This window comes from Cupressus sempervirens, chromosome 7 (assembly GCF_028749045.1).
Source record: "Cupressus sempervirens isolate cs-2001-9-10 chromosome 7, ASM2874904v1, whole genome shotgun sequence".
Lineage (NCBI taxonomy): Eukaryota > Viridiplantae > Streptophyta > Pinopsida > Cupressales > Cupressaceae > Cupressus > Cupressus sempervirens.
The window spans coordinates 511376485-511387258 of record NC_143124.1 but is presented as its reverse complement, the minus strand read 5'-3'; the positions used below and the strand labels follow the sequence as shown (position 1 = coordinate 511387258).

The 10774-nt window shown below is 33.5% G+C and overlaps 1 protein-coding gene across 1 annotated transcript; it reads right to left on the bottom strand.

Moving 5' to 3' along the window:
* Positions 1-332: 332 nt before the first annotated feature.
* On the bottom strand, positions 333-1712 carry LOC149547770 (uncharacterized). Its single transcript, XM_089794801.1, has 2 exons — positions 1032-1712; positions 333-914 (listed from the first exon to the last, which is right to left on the bottom strand). Exons 1-2 carry the CDS (start codon positions 1653-1655, stop codon positions 534-536), a joined length of 1005 nt encoding a protein of 334 aa, XP_089650927.1. The 5' UTR covers positions 1656-1712; the 3' UTR covers positions 333-533.
* Positions 1713-10774: the final 9062 nt, after the last annotated feature.

Here is a 10774-nt window from a genome sequence, read left to right as displayed (position 1 = left end):
CGAGAAAGGGACGAACTGAAACTTAACTCCTTCACCAGTGGACCTCGCTGAATGCTTCCTTCTCCTGAGGTACAAGTTTCATAAGAGCAGCTTTCCAGATTCGAACCCGTAACGAGAAAGAAATAAAAGAAGCGCTCTTTTACATTTAATCTAAGTTGCCGGTTCAGATTCTGGTTCGGATGCGGGTTCGACATTCGGGTTCAGAATTCGATCAAAAAATTTTGGGCTGGGTTCGTCCGTACAAGAATTTTTTAAAAATAAAATAAAAAATATATATGCAAAAATATGTTGCAGCATACCAATTCATACACCATTATGCTAATCTAAAGCAATTTAGCAAATTCAACCACCACATATATTAATGATTTGTTCGATTGGCATGACAAAATGTCAAAATATACCACCATTATACCATATGAATGTTTCAGTTCAAAACTTTAGTCTTTAAAACAAGAATATCAACATTACTAATCACTTAATCAATAATCAGTCATAGGCTCATATGTGATCAAATGACAAATATCAATGTATCATCAAAAATCATCGAAGAATTCATCATCATTAGGCAGTTGCTGATTAGAAGCACAATTAGTGCCACTAGCATCAGCAGTCTCAACCGTAGTCTCAGCCGTAGCCTCAAGATCAGCTCCATCAGTACTACTATGTATCTCAGGATCGCCATCTTCAATCGCAAGTGCATCAAAGTGGACTTCCAACTCCGCGGCCTCTGGTTCGACATCCCATTGTTTTGCCTCCCCCTTTTTATACATATTCTCTTTGTGAGTTGTGAGCCTCAAGTTTGAATGCACAAACACCAAGTTATCTGCTTTCTTGGAGTTTAGTCGGTTGCGTTTTATCGAGTGGATGAAGGAGTATGTGCTCCAATTCCTCTCAGATGATGATGAACTAGCAACCTATCAAGATTTGCAAATTTACCAACAATAAACTAAAAATTAGAGTTTTGAATATTTAGTATTTACCAACAAGAAACTAGTAATTAGAATGTTAAGATTAAAATTTAAAAAACCAACCTGTGATAAAATTTTGATGGCAATGGGCTGCAAGTGTTGGTATTTTTGACCGTGGTAGTACCACCATTTATGAGCATTAGCATTGTTCTTGTCTTCAAGAGCCTCAATACCACAATCATCGGTGCTTGCAAAACTCATAAATTCAGACCTCACTGCAGGTCGTAGGTGCTCAGGAAAGAGTCTTCGAAGGGCTGCCTTGTACCCTTGAGCAACTTCAGGATCTCTGTATGGGGGAACTCTAGTGGTACTCCCCTTGAGGACCGATTGGCTATAGAACCTGGGGCTCAATGCAAAGGCAAGTAGATGCAAAGGGGTAGTCATTTTGTTCCATCTCTCTATCATGATTAATTGTAGCTCCTTGAAGAACTTTTCATCAGGATCTTGCTCTTTCTCATTTATGATATTTCTAATGTCCTCAATCATGGAGTCAATGCCATCATATACCTCACCCAAGCAAGGCCTATCCATGTCAGTGTATCGGATCATGCTCAATATAGGCTCTGTGATCTTCAGAAGGTACTCCGCACGATCCCACCAAGATTCATTTAGTATCAATCCCCTTATGGTAGTTGCTCTATCACTATTAGATTGCCTCCATACGGTCCAATTAGGACTAGTTACCATTCTAGTCAATGCGTCTTTAACCTTGATAAGGCGCCTCAAAACAATGGTGTTGGAGGCAAAGCGGGTCTCAACAACCTATTTTAAAATCAAAACAGTAATAGATTAAAAATTTGAAAACATAGAAAGCTTACTAAAGTGGCTAGATTTATAAAACATGTTTAAATTTTAAACAATTCAACTTACCTTCAAGAGCTCCAATTTCGAGAATTGTCTGAATATAGCTTGCGTCATATGGTGGTTCGTGACAAACATTTGGATCTCTTGTGCCTCTTCATACATTTTTTTTATCCACTCAATCTTAGTGCCAATTTTTTTCAGCATGAGGTTGAGTGAGTGCACTGCACAAGGTGTCCAAAAAATGTGTTCATATCGCTCCTCAACCAATAAGCCGGCAGCCCTACAATTCTTCGCATTGTCAGTTATTACTTGAACAACATTCTGAGGGCGAACTTGCTCGATAGCTTGGATGAGAATGTTTGCAATGAAAGGACCATCCTTTACCTCTCCTTCACAATCCACTGCTTTTAGAAACATTGCACCTCTTGTAGACACTGCAAGAACATTCACCAAAGGACGGTTCCTTGCATCTTTCCATCCATCTGATACTATTGTCACCCCTGTTTCGACCCATGCATCCTTGATGGGCAGCATGGCATTCTCTACACGGGCCACCTCATTATCCAATAAAGTGGTGCGTACCTTCTCATACCCAGGGCCCTTGAACCCGCTTGGAGCCACATTAATTGCCCTCACCATGTATTGCCAATACGGTGAGCGAACAACATTAAATGACAATCCATTTGCATAAACACATCTGGCTATGGCTTGATCAGCAATGTCTCTAGCTTCATTTTGGAATGATGATTCCAAGTGTCCCGCCATTGTTTTACTTACAATCTGTTGTTGAGGAGGACGCATGAATGGATGGCCCTCTGCAGGTGGCTCACTAGGAGTGGTAGTTGAAGACATAGATGATGTTTTCCCTTTCTTTAGAGGCCTACCACTTTCCAACGGATGTGAAGCATTTGCCCTCCCAGCAGCTTCCTCTGCTTGCTTTTGCTCTTGAATATATTTGTTTACGATGTGATTTGGAAGAAAAGTTTTAGGTAGTATCCCGTTTACTCTTGGCTTCCCAGTGCAAAATTTGATGCCTTTTTGAGGAATAAAGCACAAATGTGCTTTTACTCTACTATAAGAGCTGCTAAATTCTTCCTTGCAATGGCTACAAATCCACACGTAACCTCCTCCACCCGGCATTGATCGAATCATTTGCACATGTTTCCAAAGTGGGGAACATCTGTCGATTTTGAAGTGGAGATTATTGCCAACCGAATCACTTCCAGCCATGATAGAATCTACACACAAATTTAAAAATTACACAATATGTCAATACATAAAACAAAAAATTAAATATGGAAAAAACTCATTTATCCACTCAAACTAAACTGTAATAGATATCAGTAAGTTCACAATGAAAATTTAAAAACTAGGAACAATTTGTAAGAAGTTAGAAGTTATTCAATACTCATAATATAATTTTGAAATTTTTAATTTTCTATAGAGTTGTAATTTTATATTTGCCAAGGGTAATTGGACACTAAGGAACTGCAGTTCTCACTTCTCATATTTGGGGGCTTAGAAAGGGTCCCATTCTACTGTGTTTGGCACATGATTTTGTTGGGCCATTATTGTATGGAGCTTGGTTTGGCAATTTCCATGTGGGAATTGAACTCAAACCTTGTTAATGACATTTGATCACTTCACCACTCAGTGATACCCCACACATTTTAAATTTTAAATTTAACTTTAGACGATTAAACACATTTTCTTTAAATCTACCTGCTATTGAATGATACCAAGGCTAGCTCAGCACATGCTTGCAGGATTAATATAGTACTTAAAAGTTAAAATTGATACAAGGTTGTGTTGGGAAATATTTTTCTCTAATCTTCTCACCACATAACAATTACAGCCACAAATCGACATATTAATAGTAACAGCCTATTAAATAAATTTTCAACCATACACAATTCTACAGTTGAATAGCATTCTCTTATTGGATAGCTTAAAAGCAACATTACAGCTACAGTAGTATTCTTGGTACGTCTGTCTAACAACTGTGTTTTTCCCCAGCTTTTGTTTTCAAATTCAAAGTTTTCATTAACATTACAAGCTATTAAAAAGATAGGAGATTAGGAGAGTTTATGTATATAATATATTTAATAAAATCTAAATTAATCACAATCAAACAAAGCCGAGAGAGCTTGACCTGGTTTTATCTCATCCTACTATTTTCATTCGTGCAAAACAATTCATTGGTTGTTAATAGGGATCTGGAGTAGTGCAGATTCTTTTAAAGACCTACCTCTTTTTTTATCGCTGGAGTTGGAGAAGAAAATTTGAACTCTGAACATCGCCGTATAAAACAAACCCAAAAACAAGCCGCAGTATAAAGAAGTTTGAACGCAAAATATGGTTGACGGCGTCGTTTTAGGGTTTTGTATAAATATTAAATGGTAAAATCGACTAGAATAAAGTAAAACACGTTTTTAAATGATTAAAAAGTCAAACGTTTTTTCAACTTTTTCGTTGTATGCCCAGATTCGCCCGAAATTCGCTGTCATTCCATCCGGGTTCTTTTTTGGACTCCAAAATTCGCTCGAAATTCGATCAAATTCGTCCAGGGTGCGAAATGAAGGACCCACAGGGAATTTAACAGGAAATCTGCGAATTTGAATCGAACCAGGACCGAATTTGATTTCATGCGAATCGAATTTCGATTTTGCCCCTTCAGGAGCGAATCCGGTAACTTAGCATTTAATCATAACATTCTAAGCTTCTTTTATTATCATTCCAATATGCTATCAAACATCTAGAATTCTATTTTCTTTTTCCTTTGAGCATGTTCACCATTATTTTCTTACCACATAGCATTCTTCTCTTTCATTCTAGAATATGTTAGATCTTGAGGAGGTCATTCGAACTCACATCTAGAATATGCCGGCCATTATCTGCACAATTTTAATGAACTTTGCATTGTACATTGTACATCATTTTGGGAGTTGTTTGTCAAACATCCTCGTGCATTTGTTTCATGAGGCCACATAACTCTCTCAAAAATAGTTGTCAATAACCCACTATCATGTATTTCGGAAGAGCACGAGAGGTAAATACTCTGAAATAAAGTTTGAGTTAGGATTTTTGGAAATATTGAGAGGTTAAGATTAGGGAAAAGACTCATTAAATTGCATAAGACCAGAATTTAAAGACTCTCCATCAATGACTAGCTTCAACTTCGTAACTACCCAAATAGTTAGAACATGGGAGTCTTGAATGTATTCCATAACTAACTCTAACTTTGAAAGTTAAAACCCTAACTTTTAAAGGAAATGAAAGTCAAATCCTAACTTTTAAGTTAGGATAAGTAACGCAGATCAATGGGTTTATAGTCGTACAAATAAGTGCATGGAAGGATCTCAGGGTCAGCATTTTTTGTGTGAAAGTGTTCAATTAATTGAACACATTATGATCATTGTCATGTAGAGTCATGGTCTATTATTGAGGACAGCCAATGTGAATGCCCGCGACAAATATGCTTGAAGGATACATCAATGATGAAGATGATCGATGTGACAATATGAAGGCTCGGGCCCTGTTGTTGTGCAGACATGAAAGAATGAATAGATATTGTAAAGGAGCATTGCAAGAAGTCCTCTTTCAGTGCAAAGAAGATTATACTAATGGAGTTTTCCAACTGGAATACACTTTTCTCTCCTCTCGTCAAATCCAATGCGTCAAGAAATGATCTACTACATGTTTATGCAGAATATGTTAACAAAATATTCTTTGGGAATTCTAAAGTAAGCATTGAAACATACGACCAAGAAGACCACTATCAATGCAAAGAGTAGTGATTGATTATGGTGGTATCAGGTTTGTACTAAAGTTGCATGCATTCTTTCGGACTTTTCTCTCTCATCTTGTCACCATGTATGTCTATCCTAAATTCTATTTTCATTTTTGTTTATCTCTATCTCATCTTTCTTCCGATTTTATTTATCTATCTCATCTCTCCCCCATCTCAATCCCCCCTCACCCCTTTTGCACTCTCCCTTTCACCATCTATCACCTTAAGTATCCTCTTTCTCTCTATCAGATGTCTCTCACCCTCTTCCCCCTCTCCTTCTTTTATACACACACACATGGCACTCTCCCCTTCATACTCTTACTATTCATCTCCCTTATTTACTCTTTATCTCTATCTAATGTCTATCACGCTCTCCCTATTCTCTCACTTAGTGTAACATGTGTCCCCTGTAATTAACCACCTCTCTTTAACATATTATTACCCTCTTTAACTATCCCCCCCCTCCTCTCATCATCTCTTCATTCCAATTTATTGTCTATGTCTTGCACATCTCTCTCTCTCTCTCTCTCTCTCTCTCTCTCTCTCTCTCTAAAACACACACACACACACACACACACACACACACAATATTAATTGTAAGCCCAAATTATCATCTTTCTTGAACTTTATCTCATCTCTATACCTCTCTCTCCTTCATCTCTATAGAGATTAACCTTAATAATACAAATAAGTTTACTAAACAATAAAGTGGAAGTTGTTGAGAATGACAAGTCCGTACAATGATTGTTTACCGTATGGTGAGATACCATACTTGTCCGGTGAAACACCATACATATGATTCCACTGTATGGTAAAGAGTTTTTCATGACTTGATTTTACGGTACGCCTGGCAATGAAGTGGCTATACCGAAGGAACTACCTAATGCCAAAGGTGTCTGAGTGACCGAAGACATCCATGTCACCGAAGGCATCCACGTGATCGAAGGCATCCATGTGATTGAAGACATTCGTGTGGCTAAAGACATCTGCATCATTGAAGTCATTTGCATGACTAAAGGCACATGATTGAAGGCATCTGTATGACTGAAGGCATCCACGTCACAAAAGGCATCCATGTAACTGAAGGTTTCCATGTCACCAAAGGAATCTGTGTGATCAAAGGTGTCTATGCCACCAAATGCATCTATGTGACCAAAGCATCTGCATCACTAAAGACATCTGTGTGACCGTTACTGAAGGTGTTCAGGTGACTGGAGGTATCTAAGTCACTTTGAGACATCTAATACCTAGATGATTAACCATTGGATGGATAAGTTCCAAGAATTCCAGTAACTATTTTGTTCCTTATAGTTAATGCACCAGATTCCATAACGAATTACAAAATGTATAAATGTCTTTGGGATTCGTGAGGGCTATAGAGGTTGTGAAAGTCAGGTTGATTGTAAAGGCAATCTAAGCCTGTCTAGAAACCAAAGTTTTTTGTATGCAAATTGTTTACTATAATACAAAGTTTCTCGAGGGTTTTTGGGTGGTGGGTTTTTCCCGAAAGGGTTTCCTACATTAAATTAGGTCTGTGTTTATCTTGTGTGCATTTTTTTTTGAATTCTCTCATTTTTCTTGTGCATCTCAATGTTCTAAAGTAGATTTAAAATCTTTTTATATTTCCCCTATAAATTAGCATTTGAAAGGTATATCTATAAGTAGCTTTCCTAATAGAAGCAAGTAAAAATAAGACAACCAATGCATACAATACAACTAAAAACTTAGATTACAAATGTTGAGGGTTCCATTATGTAGAATTATGTATATATTAAAATCTAATAAATATATTTATGAAACACAACTCACATAATGTAGATGAAATGATATCTCACACTATCCAATTTCTCTTGATATAAATCAAATCACAATATAGTGTCATACATCATTAATCCTCAACATCTATGAAATAACAAACACACACATGAATCTGGCCTAAAGGAGTTTGACAAAATAAACTAAAGAACGAACAATGGAGTAGGTACTACAAAACTTAAATTTATATCTTGTTTGTGATTATTCAAGTAGTGTTAAAGTTTATTATTAGGTGTTTGGTTTAATTTTACTAAATTTTATAAATTGTAAATTAATGTAATTTATATAAAAAATTATTTTATTTTATTTTATTCACATTTTTGAAATAATAAGTAGTCATAATTATTTACAATCATACAAAATTTAATTAAATTTATATATTTGAAATAATAGAATTGTCAAAAATAATTTTAAATCTAAAAAATAATTATTTTGTCTATGTGAATACTTCATACCTTCAAAACTTGAATTTACTAAAAGAAAACTTAATCTTTTTTAACCAATTTTTGAAAAAAAATTAACTATTCAAAATAATAGTGACTATTAGGTATAATTATTTTACTTATTAGTTTAAGAACATAAATATTAAGGTTTTTTAAATTAAGTTAATTTATTTGATAATAATATGAAAGGTTAAAAACTTATTTCTTATTTATTTCCTTATATATTAATTGTCATTATAAAAATTAAAAATTTAGTACTTCTCAAGTGTATGGCTTTACTTAGAATGGTCAATTTTATATGGAACCACAATTATCAAGAATTTAAATTAGTTTAGGGTGTAATTTGGGTATTATATGATTTAAACTTGAGGTTTAATTACCATTAGTATTAAATTAGTATTATTCTCCAGATTGAAGTTCAATTAGATAAAGGGTTACAAATAAATGTAATTTTTGTTCTATTTGAAGTGCAAATTTAGTTTGAAATAAGATTTAATAAAAGTAAGATTTGAATCAAGAGTTTTATTGAATATTAGTTATAAGTAAAAATATTTCATAAATTTCTTAATTTTTAATCAAACAAAAGAAATATTATTAAAAAATATTAATTACATAGTAGAAAATCTTAATACATAAATTTTAGAAAATTTTCTATTTAGTCATTTATTTGTACAATGAAGAAAAATGACAATAGAAATTTTTTTAATTGTGTTTCAAACTGTAAAGATCAACAAGGTTCACTTGCGGGTAGTGTTTTGTTTCTATGTGTTTCTAAATACCAAATAAACCCTTCAATAAAACTTTATATATATTTTTTAAATTGAAGACAGTTAGATGTTTTTATAGAAAAAAATCTCTCTAGGTTACCCTAATAAAATAAGAATAAAGAACATAAATTTTCATTGAAGTTAAATTCAAGAATCTAAAACAACACTTGGTGCATCTATGAGGGATTGCAAAATGCTAGTGAAAATGCATGATTACAGAAAAGATATCAAATAAAATACATATCATATATTTTAATAAACGCTTCTTGAAATAAAACATTACATTTTCAAATGCTAAATTATAAATGATTCCCAAATTGAGTTACATTTTGTTCTTTCAATATAGGATGCATTGGTTTGTTATAAGGTGTGTGCATAAACATTGGGCTATTTAATTCTATTTTTTCTTCTTGTCTCGAATACATGATTCTTTAATTTGTTGTTGACTAGAATATGTTCATCCTTCTTCTTTTTCTATCTTGAATAAATAATTCTTATACATTATACAAACTAATCTTGTGTGAATCTCTCCAATAGTCTACAATAACAAACTCAATTATTGGTAGTCTTGGACAATTGAGCCACTACTCTTATATCACCTTGAGTTGCACAAATTTATAGTTGGCATGTTTCCTAGATTGTCACTCAACCCCCTGAGGTTTCCCCAAGATAATAGATAAACTAATGTTAGTACTAAAGATGTTGTATCAATGATTCCTCAATTAGTTGCAATGACTTACTCTCTAGATTAGTGTTAGTTAATTGATGAGAAGCTTTCCTCATTTTTGGGCAGCTAACTAACAAGCCAGTCCCACAAATTTATGGTTATTAACTAGCAGATTTAGATGGAAATCAATTAAAATTATGAGACAAAGTCAACATCTCATTCCAGTGTTGATGTTTTCTAACTAAATATAAATATTGAAGTTTTTTAATTGAATGTCTAAGATTCTTCTCTACTAGATCAAATAAAGACATAACTAATCCCAAATGAAGACTCAAACATCTTATTTTAAGCATAAACATTCCTAGTTGAAAGCTCAATTCTATCTACCAACAAAATATATTATTCAATGTCTCAAATAATTTAACATTACAGTTCATTGTTTGGCACTATTCCACCCTTTGTGTTTTCCTTGATATGTACTATGCATATATAGGTCATCTTTTGTATAGCTCATTTGTTGATTTGGTGTTGTGTATTGGTAAATTTGGTCCCGCATATAATACTAAAGCTAAATCTAATATTTTTTGAACAAGATTGTCTTTAGTTATTATATTGTTTTCTTCAACACAAACAACTTGAGGTTGTTTTTAACCTTGTATTTTTTGAGTTGATCATCTCATTAGCATTGAATTACTAGAGGTGAGATGAGACTCGAAAGCTTATTAATGCATTTAATGAGATAATGAGCATAGGGATAACTATTTTTAGAAGTGAGGAATGGACTGAATTGAAACATTGTTAGAACCAACTTCTTCCTTATAATTATTTTTCTTGTATCACATAATGTTTTGTACAATGATTATATCTTGATAAATTTTAATTGTTATTTCTTGATAAAATTTATATATTATTTTGCCCAAAGTAATTAGAAAAATTTAAATTACCCTTGGTCAAAACTATCTTCTAATTAGCCTCTTGTAGTCATATTGTGTTTAAACATTCATTTTGTGTTTAAACACTACTCAGTGTTCCAAATATATAAATCATCACTTTCTAGAGAAAATGTTCATACAATATTTTTCAATTATCATACATCATTCATATCTTCTTCCAAATTTTTCTTCATTTTATCCTTTTTCCCAAAACTGCCTTCCCAACATTTGACAGGAACTTGGCTGCCTTGCAGCTCTTGTTATTAATTATGTCTCACTTTTTTTATATGCCTTTCTAGATACTATTTTAGCCTTCATAAATATTATCTTTTAATCTACTTGGTATATCTTGTACCTAATTCTATGCATTGTTCCATATCATATTTTAATCCTTCTACGTTTACTAAGGTTGCATACTCTCAAATTCACACTCGCATAAAAACTAAATTGAATTCGGTGTAAAAGGTATACCTTACCTAGTCTTTTTCCAGCCTCATAATACTCCCTAATGGAATACTCCTAATTTTAAGGTCAAGTTTTGAGTAAGCTTTCATATTTTCATCTAAGCTATTTTTTAGTGTATTGATT